At 42.5% G+C, this 13,432-nt stretch overlaps 1 protein-coding gene across 7 annotated transcripts in view; it reads right to left on the bottom strand.

Annotated features, from left to right (window-relative positions):
- ABL2 (ABL proto-oncogene 2, non-receptor tyrosine kinase) overlaps positions 1-8,505 on the bottom strand; it is a 139,568-nt gene extending 131,063 nt beyond the window's left edge. For 3 of the 7 annotated variants that reach the window (XM_075527938.1, XM_075527930.1, XM_075527919.1), the window contains exon 1: positions 8,046-8,504. In XM_075527938.1, the coding sequence (XP_075384053.1) occupies positions 8,046-8,202 (157 nt within the window). In that variant the 5' untranslated portion in view covers positions 8,203-8,504. Of the gene's footprint in view, positions 1-8,045 lie in introns of all 7 variants that reach the window. The other 4 variants (XM_075527927.1, XM_075527909.1, XM_075527953.1 and 1 more) reach the window with 2 other exon arrangements.
- Positions 8,506-13,432: the final 4,927 nt, after the last annotated feature.

Raw genomic sequence — 13,432 nt, forward strand, 5'->3', positions numbered from 1 at the left:
ATAAAGCAAAAGGGGGGCGGGGGCATAGGGAAGCCTAGTATTCTGATTTTTTTTTATATACAGCAACCAAAATTAAATTTAGTTTTAGGGCACTATTATATCTCATGTATTTTTACCCTTACTTTCATTTGATTGAAAAATAAAATAAAAAAACAAGACTGATTTTTTTTTCTAATTAATATTTGTTATTGTATGCTTCTGAGTCAATTCTGACTCACCAAGACCCTGTAAGGGCATCTCCATAGGATTTCCTACACTATAATCCTTACAAAAGCAGATGGTCTTTTCTCCCAGGGTACCACCTACTTTTTGCTTAATCATTGTGCCACCAGGGTGCCTTCTAATTAGCATAACGACCACAAATTTACATACTGAAATTATATACTCAGTTCAAAATGTTGAGACTGGTAACCAACCATAAGCTACTATACTAAATAAATATCAAACTCTCACATAAGACAAAGCTAGCTGTTTAGCTGTCTTATGAAGTTATTTATAAAAATTTGAGCAGCATTATTCTTATGGACAGCAGTTGTCTAAATTATACCTTAAAATTATCTCAAAGCTTTTAACATAGATAAACATTAGCATAGGAAATTAATGTAGAGTAATGTAATGCAGAATGAAGAAATATAAAAAGTACCTTGCTCCACCATTCTGATCTCGAGAGATAAGCTAATAAAGACCTAAAAATCTTTTTTTCAATTCTTTTATTGGGGGCTCATACAATTTTTTTATTTGTTACATGTTTAGCAGTAGCTTGAGTTCCAGATACAGTTTACTGTTTTTTTTAAATCATTTTATTGAAGGCTCATACAACTCTTATCACAATCCATACATCCATCCATTGTGTCAAGCACATTTGTGCATTTGTTGCCATCATCATTCTCAAAACATTTTCTGAACCCCTCAGGACCAGTGGCGATACTGGGAGGGAAGAGTGAAAGGGGGGGTAGATAGGGGGAACCGATTACAAGGATCTACATATAACCTCCTTCCTGGGGGATGAGCAACAGAAAAGTGGGTGAAGGGAGATGCCGGGCAGTGTAAGATATGATAAAATAATGATTTATAAATTATTAAGGGTTCATGAGGGAGGGAGGAGCGGGGGTGGGGGGGCATACGAAAAATGAGGAGCTGATTCCAGGAGCCCAAGCGGAAATGGAGAGTTTTGAGAATTAGGGCAATGAATGTATAAGTGTGCTTTACACAATTGATATATGTGTGATTTGTGATAAGAGTTGTATGAACCCCAATAAAATTATTTAAACAAATAAATATAAAGTTAAAAAAACAAAACATTCTCTGTCTACTTGAGCCCTTTGTATCAGTTCCTCATTTTCCCCTCCCTCCCTTCCTCACAAACACTTGATAACTTATAAATTATTATTTTTTCATGTCTTACACTATCCAATGTCTCCCTTCACCCACTTTTCTGTTGCCTGTCTCCAGGAAGGGAGTTATATGTAGATCACTGTGATCAGTTTCCCCCATTCTCCCCCACCTTCCCCTTACCCTCCTGGTATGACTACTCTCATTATTGATCCTGAGGGATTTATCTATCCTGGATTCCCTATGCTTCCAGATCTGATCTATAATAGTGTACATTCTGTGGTCCAGCCGGATTTTTAAGGTAGAATTGAAATCATGATAGTGGGAGGGAGGAAGCATTGAAGAACTAGAGTAAAGTATGTTTCTTCAGTGCTGTACTGTGCCCTGACTAGCTCGTCTCCTCCCTGCAACCTTTCTGTAAGAGGATGTCCAGTTGCTTACAGATGGGCTTTAAGTCTCTACTTCCCACCACTCCCTCTCATTCACAATGTTAAGATTTTTTTGTTCCTTGATGCCTGATACCTAATCCTATCGATACCTGGTGATCACACAGGCTGATGTGTTTCTTCCACGTGGGCTTTGTTGCTTCTCAGCTATATGATCACTGGTTTATCTTCAAGCCTTTAAGACGCTATATCTTTTTATAGCTGGGCACCATCAGCTTTCTTCAACACATTTGATTATGCACCCACTCTGTCTTCAGCGATCCTGTCCAGAAGGTGAGCATCATGGAATGCCAGGTTAATAGAACAAAGTGTTCTTGCATTGAAGGCGTACTTAAGTAGAGGCCCAATGTCCATCTGCTACCTTAATACTAAACCTATAAAACTATACATAGATCTATTTCCCCATCGTCATATATAAATATATTTACATATGTACATGCCTGTATTTAGACCTCTATAAATGCCCTTTGCCTCCTATTTTTTTCCTCTATTTCCTTTTACTTTCGTCTTGTCCCACTATCATGCTTAGCCTTCATTTGGGTTTCAGTAATTCTTCTTGGTTACATTGCCCTTGATCAAGCTCTACCAAGCTTCCTACACCCTCTTTAACACCTATTTTGAATCACTTTTTGTTCCCTTGTCCCTGGGTTTGTTAACACCCACTTGGTGAACCAGGCCAAAAATCTTCATGAACTCACATACAACAAAACTTAAACTCACTGCAATGAGACAATTTCAACTCACAGTGAGCCTATTGGGCAGGATAGAACTGGCCCCTGTGGGGTTCTGAGACTGTAAATGTTTATGGGAGTAGGAAGCATCCTCATTCTCCCTGGGAATGGCTGGTGGTTTCAAACTGCTGACCTTGCATTAAGCAACCCAATAAATAGGTACTCCACCAAGGCTCCCTAAACACATACACACATATCCTTAAGAGTAACTATGCATCATCATATATCAAAATCATGGGTTCACAGATAGATATCCCAATTTATTTGGTTCTAATAATTTTCGAGATGGGGCAAGTAGGGTTTTAAAAAGTGTAAATAAGAAAACACAAATAGAGCACTTAGAGCATGCTTGGCATATAGCAGGCACAGTGAGTTATGAATCGAGCTGCTAAGTGTAAGGTCAACAGATTGAAACTACCGGCCAATCGGCAGGGGAAAGAGGGAGTTTTCTAGTCCTGTACAGAGTCACGGTCTCGGAAACCCATGGGGGTAGTTCTACCTTGTCCCACAGGGTCACTGTGAGTTGGAATCCACTCCACAGGAATTGTGTGAGAAGTGGCAGCCATTGCATCACTTGTCCATCACAGGAACTGAAGCCCAGTCTACTCCAGCACACGGGTGCCAGCAGTCCCTATTGTCTGTCCCCTTTCTCCTTCCCTTTTCTCTGAGATGCAATTTGTTCAACAGTGAACAAGCCTTCAACAAATGAACGTTTACAGATTAAACAAGTTCAGGAAAAAGCAAAAGGACATCAACTCTTCCTGCCACCTAAAATACAGTGGTCACTTGCTTGTAGAAATCAGACTAGGAACAAATGAACTTTGAACCACTTTAAAAATAGACGAGAATCAGTGTATCTTCTGACCCAACTAAATCACCTTAGAATCACTCGTGATACACCATTACTCTTCTTAATCTCGCACATCCATGGTTTTCAAAGCGTGGCTTCCAACCTGCAGCAACACCCTGCAAACGTGTCAGAAATGCAAACCTTTGAGCCCCACCTCAGCTCTAAATCAGAAACTATGGGAGGGGGCAGTGAGACCCAGCAACCTGTGTTTTAACAAGTTTTCCACACTAAAGTTTGCTCTATATAATTTGAAGCATCTACAGTGAGATGCCTAACTACTCAAGAAGAAACTGTTAAGACGGATGAGGTTAACATTCTTAAATATTTCAAAATCGATACATAAGTAATGTCATATTGTGGGGGGGGGGAAATTCCTCCACAATCAATTTTATAACCAGAGATTAGGAGGCATAAAACAGTCTTACAGAATGTCAGATGAAGAAAGTTATATCGTAATATTTTGTGTTTTCCTATTGAGGTTTCACTCTGTTTTGCCATTGTTTTGTTATTGTTTTGTTTCTTGTTCTTGTTTTGTGTGATTTTCTTTATATGAAATCCATGCTAGGTAAATCTATAAGGAAGTAACTGGATTAACAGTTTCCTAGGGGCATGGCAGGCAGGGAAGGTTAGAGGGAAATGGAAAGCTAATAAACATGAGTACGAGAAAAGAAAATGTTCTAAAATTGAGTGTGGTGATGACTGCACAACTCTTCCTAGTTTGGCTGAATTATTGAATTATATGACATGTGAATTATATGTCAATAAAACTATTTTTAAAAGTTATTAAAGGTCATTAAATATTAACAACCAAACAAATGTACCAGCTTAGCATGAGATCTCTCTCAGCTTTCCTTTCTATTGGACTTTGTTTCTGGTTCATCTTCTCTGAAGGAAGAAAAGGGCATCCTCGTGAAAAGAACCACAGACTGTGTGCTCTCTGACAGACACCTGACCCCCAAGACCAGTCATCCTGGGAGGTTAGCAAGTACTTCCACAGGAAGGTAGGTTGAATGGGATTTCAGGTTCTCCTGTATGACGCCCCAAAGGTCCCCCTCCCCTCCCTTTTTTTGCTGCGTTCTGAAGTTTAAATAACAAGAGTCACCTGACAAGTAGAGAAATAAAGGCTTAAAATGGAACTCTAGCATAACAGTGCATCAGCATGCTAACAACAGCAGTGTTTCAGACAGCTTACAAAATGTTTTTATCTGGAACACAGAGAGTTTACATATTTCAGGTAAATAACAATAAAATTGCTGATTTTTGAAAATTTAGTCCCTGGCTCTTCATTTAAAGCCTTACATAATTTTATCATTTCATTCATTCAACGATCTAGTGAAGTGGAAGCAATAAGTTATTTACCAATGACAAAAACAAGGCAGAATTTAAATCCAATTTCAATTAAAAAAAAAACACCATGATCTCTAAATCTCTATGGAGACATAAAAATGCTGTGGTTTAAGCACTGGGCTTCTAACCACAGGGTGAACAGTTCAAAACTACTAGCTGCTCCGCAGGAGAAAGGAGGCTATCTGCTCCCGTAAAGATTTATAGTCTCAGGAAACCCTATCCAGGTCATTATGATCCGGACAATGACACTGGGAAGTGGGTTACAGCAATATTTGAAGACAAAGACTTAAATTTACATTCCATTTACTTAATGCCCTTAACAATTTTTATTCTGTAAAATGGGAAGATTAATACTGGTAACATCTATTTCATAGATTTGTTGTAAAGGTCAAATGAGGTAAAGGACATAAAAGGTTATTAACGCTAATAGCTACACAAGTATAAATTATCAGCAGTAGCATCCCTCTTTTGAAAGAGAGTGAACATTAAAAGAAAGAACGTAGTAGAAAGAAGGAAAATATGGATGGTAATTTTCTTGTAGTGGGTTTTGTTCCCTTTTTGAAGCACACTGAAGATCCTTAGGGAGAAACTTAAGAGTTTATGGTTTTACCTGGGATTTTATTAACAGCTAGACTATGAAGACAGAATATATTTATCATAATTTATTTGTAACTTTGATAAAATATAGGTATAGCTATACTATAACTTATGCAAATCTGGAAGGCAATGAAATTCTAACAGCTGGTTTCTGTTTTTAAATTTTAGTTCTCCTAAGAAGCAATGACAATTCTATTGTTGTATGTCACCGAGTCAATCCTGACTTACTGCAAACCTAAAGGCTAAACCCTTTATGGGAGCAGATAGCCTGATCAATTCTCCTGCAGAGTGGCAGACGGAACTGAACCACTGCCCTTCTTTCTACAACATCATTCCAGCCTCAGGGTGCTCACATTTCTCGTTCTGAAAATATGAAAACAAACTAGGTGGCAAAATAAAATATTAAAAGAGAAAAACTTTATTATTCAAAGTTTCATGATTTAAGGTTGATTTTTAACAAAATTATCAGCAAATGAGAGAAGGACGTCAAATGCAAATAAAACCACTAAACTGTTAAAAGGTATATCGGCTATTTTTAAAACAACATTAAATCAAGCCAAAAAACCCATCTGTCAAAGTGTTGGTTCCAACTCATAGCAACTCTACACAGGACAGGTCTGAACTGACCCACATGGTTTCCTAGGCTGTCAATAAAGAGAATCATCACTGTACACTAGGACAAGTTTAATGCACAGGAAGATTTCCATAAAATGATGCTACTTGGATGATTTCCTCCCTAAAACTATTCATCTATTCTTTCCACCTGCATTTTAAGAAATGATCTCAAGGAAAAATAAAAATTCACATAACACCTTTGCAAAATATTCATAATACCTTAAACATAAGTTCACTCACATCTCTAATAGCAGACATGTGAAGAGTAAATGATGTTGCCCCAAATCCTCCAATCAACAACTTCGCTTGTTCACAAAGGCCAAACTCAGTTGCCATGATCCTTGGATTCATCTCTTTGTACGCTACCATCTATCATTACTTCCTCAAAAACTCCACTTCCAACAAATAATTCATACTTAATCTTTGTACTCCTTTACTTACTGAAATTGTGCAATATAGAACACAGTTTCTTTTATCCTTAATTATCTAGAAGCTGCTTTAGGGAAACTCCACTTTGCTACCTCTAATTCAACTTCAGTCAGTTATCCATACCTTTCTATGCAGTTGAAAACCACCAGCCACTTTGTGGGATAAAGATGGGGCTTTCTACTCCCATACAGAGTTACAGTCTTGGGAATCTACAGGGGCAGTTCTACTCTGTCCTATAGGATGCTGCTATGAATCGGAATCTACTCGATGGCAATGAGTTTGGTTCTTGTTTTTTGGTGTTCTATAAGTGTTGCCTCTATCTCCTTCAGCTAATCGCTGGTCTTAAGAGTATCTCAACCCCAGGAAGGTCAATTTTGGGTTTTTTTCCCTTCTCTACCCTTCCAAGCTTTAGAAAAGGGTCTCAGTCATGGCCACAGGTGCACCTCAGAGGGTGTGCAAAAGCAGGAGTCATTGAATACATTTTAAAAATCAATTAGAATTGCCTACATTTAATTTTTAATTTCATCCTTTCTTAAATTATATTTCTGTATATGTTTATAAATTTCACAACATATTAGATCAGTAGTACATGTACATCATTGCTAGATACACACACTACTGGAGTATATACTCAAGAATTTGGTGATAAGTAATCTAAAAGTAAGGTGCCCTTCTGGTGCTGTGGGTTAGAGTTGGGCTGCTAACCACCAGGTGGGCAGTTCAAATCCACTAGCTGCTCTTCTCAAAAAAAGATTAGGCTGTCTGCTCCTGCAAGGATTTACAGCGGAAACCCATAGGTTGCTATGAGTCGGAATCAAGGGGCCGTGAGGGTGATTACTCACTTGGGCTGCTAACCGCAGGGTCAGCAGTTTGAACTCACTAGAACGGAGAGGAAGACAAGGCTTTCTGCCCTCCTAAGGATTTACTGCCTTGGAAACCCATGCGGTACTTCTATTCCACCTTATAGGCTCTGAGTCTGAACCAACTCAACTGCAGTGGATTATTCTAAAAGTACACTGATACCGAGATCAAGGTAATAGGTCGATATACACGCATTATATATATACTCTTCTAACACCATGTCCACCATCCTCTAGTCCCTGCCAGCCATCTCAGACTCAAAAGCTCGGGACGGAGGGTGGTTTGGTAAAGTCCTCTCTTTCTAGCATGAAACAATGTCCTAAGTGGCCAGAATCCTGGTGAGCCGATACCACCTTTATCTCGTACTGACCACAGTTCACTATGCTGACACTGACCATCGCCAGACTTACACATCTCCAGAGTCAGTTCCTACTTCCCAATCCCTCTGGGCACAACTCTTGGTAACGACTGTTTTACCTTCCCACCTCCAGGTTTTGCCGCTCACGCCTCCCCTCACCCTTTCCTCGCCTGGGGTTTCCATCACCCTCCTCCTCCCCGGCGGGCGCGGAGCCCCGTCCCAGGGTCGACGACAAGTCCATCCACAGTGCCCAAGCCCACTTCTCTTTCCTCCTCCGCCCCCGAGCTGCCAGCCAGGCTGGAGACGGGAAGGGGGAGGGGTGCGACTCGCCTCCTGTGACTGGCCCAGATGGCAGCACATTCCGCCCCCACTCTCGGGCACCCCTCTACCGCCGACCCCCTAAGGCTGCCGGTCGGACTCTCACCCCGCCCCGACCCCACCCCCGGCCTCCTCGACTCCCTCACGCCCGGCACACTCACCATGCTGGGTGAAGATATTGAAGCCGGCCTCCGCGGGGCGCCCCGCCGGGTCCCGCCTGCGGCCGGAGGGCCTGGCTGCACTGCTGCCCCGGATCCCACGGGGCTGCGACTGCTGGAGCCCCGGAGTCTCCCCGACGCGGCCCACCTGCTGCCCCATCTCTGCGCTCGAGTCCGCCCGCGCCCGCCGACCCAGTCACATTCCTCCTCGGCTCCGGCCTCGGACTCCGAGGGCTGCTCTGGCCTCTGCTGCCGAGTCCAGGGCCTGGCCCCAAGCAGCCGGGCCACGGGCGTCCCCGCACCCCGGCTCCTCACAGCAGCCGCCGCGCGGCCTCGCCGCGACTCAGACGTTCTCCTTCTCCCTCCTCCTCCCGCGGCTCCGCGCCCCCAACGCCGCAGCTGCCGCCGCCATCTTTAAGCCACCGAGCGCTGGGAGAGCGTGGGACAGAGCGTCTCCCGCCCCCCCACCTCCACCCGACCAGTCACCTCCGTTACTCAGAGGGCGGGGCCTCCGGCACCAGGCCCCGCCCCTCCCCGCGTCGCGCGCGCCGCGCCCCCGCCCCCGCCTCCGCGCTGGGTGGGTCCGGGCGCCGCCCCCGCCCCCGCCCACCTCCTTCGCCGGTCCCCGCCTCTTCAGGTCTCCCGGCCCCTCCGTCCCTTGGCCGCACCTCTGCAGCCCCGGCCCATCCCCTCCCTTCTCAGCTGAACTCCCTCCCACTCTCTGCTCGGCGCGGCACCGCCTCGGAGGGTTGGCCTCGCTCCTGCCTGCCTGGTCCCACCTCCACCTGTCAAGCCCGTCTGCTAAGGCTGCCTGCCCACCACGTGCACGGCGGAGGAGCCGGCCCAGCTGGGGTAGAGAAGCACAGCGCCTGCGTGCTTGCCGTCCACTTGAGGCTCCCTAAAACAGCCAGGAGAATCCCTTTAAACACCTTTGTCGGTAACAGGCCCAGAATCAAAAGTGAACTTGTGCAAAATTCACATGAAGTTATTGAAATGGCAAGCACGGTATTCACTTTAATTACTATATATATATATATATATATTGCATATATTATATTGTATATATATTATTATTATTATTTCGTGAGGTTAATTTGAACTCGCATAGACTGCATTTTTCAGTCTCATTGGTGAAAGAGTTGTGATCCCTTCCTCTTATTACCACAAATTCCTCTTGAACTCCGTTATTATCTAACTATTGTTACTCTTACAGTACTGGACAGGGAAACTAATCTTCCTGCCGGCTGGCTTTACATACTGTGCACGTGGCCAGGTCATTCTGATGACAAAGGAGAAAATGCAAATCTATTTTTGAGCCCGTTTCTGAGTCAGAAATAATACGTCCTTAACATAAGGAACTGACTCAGGCAGAAGAGAAAAACGTGTCTCTGCATGTGTGTGTCTATATATATGATAATATATGTATGTACGTTTACATAAACACATGCATATATGCATTTTATTCATCACTCTCCCCCCCCCACGTCCGCCAGCACATTCTTGAATCTCCAGATTGAGCCTGCTTTGTTGTCTTGCTCATTCTCAAAGAATGCTTCCCCACCCCTTCTATTTCTTTGGCATCCCTATATGCTTTATTTAAAGTATCAGTTATCACAGGTACCACACTGAAAATGTGTTCAAGATTAAAACAGAAAGGCAGTGAACCGTGGCAAAACAATGACAGCAGACTCAAAATCGCTGGGAAGGCAGTAGATGTGAGGAGAATCGGGTGCAGCGTTCCTTGATATGGCTGTCATAAAGCCAGGCAGACCTCACAGGAAAGAATTACTCAGTGAGGGAGAATTCACCTGGCAGGTGCAATTGGCAAGGCCTGCAGTAACTTAAGTAATGGTGGTTCAGATCCACCCAAGAAGCTTCGAGGCCAGTGGTGCTCAACCTTGCTAATGCTGCATCCTTTAATACAGGTCCTCATGTGGTGACCCCCCAACCATAAAGTTATTTTCGTCGCTATTTCATAACTGTAATTTTGCTACCGTTATGAATCGAACGACCCCTGTAAAAGGGTTGTTCGACACCCAAAGGGGTTGGGACCCACAGGTTGAGAACCGTTGTTCTAGGCAGACAGGCTTGGAGACCTACTGCTGATGTTACATCTTAAAAATGCTATGGAATAAGTGGATTCACTGCTATCCAGTTGATGCTGACTCATAGCAACCCTATAGGACCAGGTAGAATTACCCCTGTGAGTTTCCGTGACTGTAACTGTTCACAAGAGTAAAAGTCAACCAGTATTCTTCCACAAGTGGCTGCTGGTTTCCAATTACAAACTTTGAGGATCTTAGCCCAATGCGTAACCGCTATGAGACCAGGGTGCCATATGAAGCGAATGGAAGTGGGTCAGAAAGAAGGAGTCTGTTGAGCCAATGTGAAGAATGTAATCAAGTCAATGATCGTTATATCTGGAAACTGTGGACTAGGAGTGAGTTTTGCTGGTATTGTTTCACTAAAAATGAAATTACTATATATATATTTTTTTTAATTTAAAGAGGATGCGGAGGAGAAGAATTGAAAGCAGTGGGCATACACAACTATACATCACGCCTGAAGTTTTCTCGGAGGTTTGCAGACAACGATAGTAGAAAAATGAGATGGGAGACTGGGATAAAGAGATTAGAAAAATAATTATGCCTGCATGATAATGGGAAAAGAAAATCAGGGGAAATAATACTCACACATAGCATGCTTCCACTTAATAGTTTCTTCAAACAAACAAAAACCTATTCACCATTTTAAAAGAAATTAAGAAATGAGAAAACCCTATGGAGCAGTTCTGCTCTGCACACATGAGTCGAGATGGACTTTGTGGTAACAAAGACAGCAGATAAACGTGCACCGTGCAGTTATCAGTCCATTGACATCTAGATGGGCCCACAAGTAACTAAAATTGCCTATCCCCATGGGAACAGGGACACTATCTTTTAGCACTGGACAGAATATTAATTCTCCATTCACATCTGGTTTTCTGTGTTTAGAATACATTTTTTTTAACAAAAACATCACCCCCATTTTTTCTATTACTGAAAAAGTTCACAAGGGAGAAAGATTATCATATAGGCAAAATTTGGCTTGTTATTTAATTTGTATTATCTAAGAGAATCTTAATTTGGGGATAACATTCTGGTTTCTCTGTTATTTCGTGCACACGCTATGATAGCATGAACGAAGCATCTTTCTTTTACATAAGCTCGCCATGAGTCAGCTAACTTGACAAAAATTAACAACAACAAAAAGATGAATATGAGCAATGAGTATCATATATAGTGCAACATGATTTGATCCAAACATCAGCTCTGGTATTTATTAGCAATTTGATCTTGGATAAAGCACTTAAGCATTTTGTGCCTCCATTCCTGTTCAATGAAGAGACAATGATGATCACAGTCCCTTCCTTATAAGGAGGAGCCTGGTAGTGCAGTGACCAAGAGCCAAGCTGCTAACCAAAGACACTGTCGATTCAAACTCACTAGTCTCTGCTTGGGAGAAAATGTGGCAGTATGCTTTTGTAAAAGTTACAGCCTTAGAAATCCTATGAGCCAGTTTTACTTTGTCCTAATAAGTCCTAATATGAATCAGATCCAACTTGATATGACCCTAGGGTTGGACCTTGTCTTGGGCTGAGTTTTCTGCTCGTCCTCATATGGTATGAGTAGAACTGTCATGTAAGGCTGTCAGGGGTGCAAATCTTTATGAAACCAGACTGCCACATCTTGCTCCTACAGAGGCCCTGCTAGGTTGGAGCCACCACCTTGCAGATAGCATCTAAGAGCTTAGCATTACACGGCCAGAGCAAAACAAAACCCCAACCAACACACAAAAGCACGCAGAATCCTATATCACTTCACTAGTGCCTCCTGTCCAGTTATCACCAGCTACCTACATATGAATAGGTACATGCTATACTTGTTTTCCACATAAAGATTCCCTTTGAAGTTCCAACGTAGACTGAAGCATTGTGAGATGAGAAAACCCTATTAAGCAGTTCAACTCTGTACACATGAGTCAAAATCGACTTTATGGTAACAAAGACAGCAGATAAACAAGAGCACAATTCAATTATTAAGTGTAAGTGGAGAATTAATTGTTGTATTCTAGAATGGTATGCCCAGAACTTATATTATCTTGTAGCTCTTTTTCAATTTTCAACATAAATTGGGAGTTCTCAAGATGTGAAGAAGTTTAGCTAATTAGACGTGGGAAACTATTTCACATCAATATAAGCGGGCCAAAATAACTAGTCCAAGAATTTCACCAGGTTCATTATCATAAGGAGTGACTACCATCACTGCTCAACATTTAAAGCAATCTCTAGGAGTGCCGTCTTGCATTGAGGAGAGCTGTGAGCTCAGGGCAGCATCAGAATCAGAGAACGTATGGAGGATACGTTACTTAACTGATGGCCAAGCACTGGCACAAAAGATCAGACATGCCAATGGCAACTTTACACTCTGATGACTTATTTTTGTCATCCTACAGCCTCTCCTATCACTAGGGGCAATATCACCATTTCTGGAGCTCATGAGCAATGTTGCACTGAGCCTTGTCTTTACCAGTCTGCATTCCTGGGCTCTTACTACATTTTACAGATCTACCTTTTCTGAATCTGCAATACGACAGCATTAGTTTAGGTTTAGGAAATCACTGTACTGTTTTTGCCTAGCACTAGACTTTCTTCTAGAGTCCCCCATTTTATCACTTCACAATTCATGAAATGTTTTTAAAAGTCTTTCTTTCATTGCTTTGTCTATGTTTCCCTTCATTATGTACAAAAATTTGAAAACTTTCATCTAATGTTTCAAAGTAGTTTTTAAAATACCCTTGGTTTTAAGTCCCTAACATGTTCTCAAGTGTCTCCTAGCGTGTCGGCTAGCGTGCGCTGCAGGACCGGGCAGTGTGGCATTCTATTTACACACGGTTGCTGTGACTTGGAACCGACCTGATGGCCCCTATCAGCAGCAACAGCACATGTGCTGGTGAGCAATCTTGAAAGTACTGTGCACTGCCTGAAGAACAGACACATTTGTCTTGGAAGAAACCCAGTCAGAAGGAAGAGCGAGACCTCATTTCACATACTTTGGACATGTTCTCAGAAGAGACTAGTCCCTGGAGAAGGGCATCATGCTTGGTAAAATAGGTTAGTGAAGAGGAGGAAGACCTTCAATGAGATTAATTGATAAAGTGGCTGAAACAATGGGTTGAAGCACGACAACAATTGTGAGGATAGAGCAGGATCAGACAGGGTTTCATTCTATTGTACATAGAGTCACTATGAGTTGGGACCAATTTGACAGCACCTAACAATAGCATTAACAGTAACAATGTTTGTCATCTCGCCTCCTCAAATCCCTCCTCTTCCTGTAATGGGCATGCAT

Source organism: Tenrec ecaudatus, chromosome 1, assembly GCF_050624435.1.
Source record: "Tenrec ecaudatus isolate mTenEca1 chromosome 1, mTenEca1.hap1, whole genome shotgun sequence".
Classification (NCBI taxonomy): domain Eukaryota; kingdom Metazoa; phylum Chordata; class Mammalia; order Afrosoricida; family Tenrecidae; genus Tenrec; species Tenrec ecaudatus.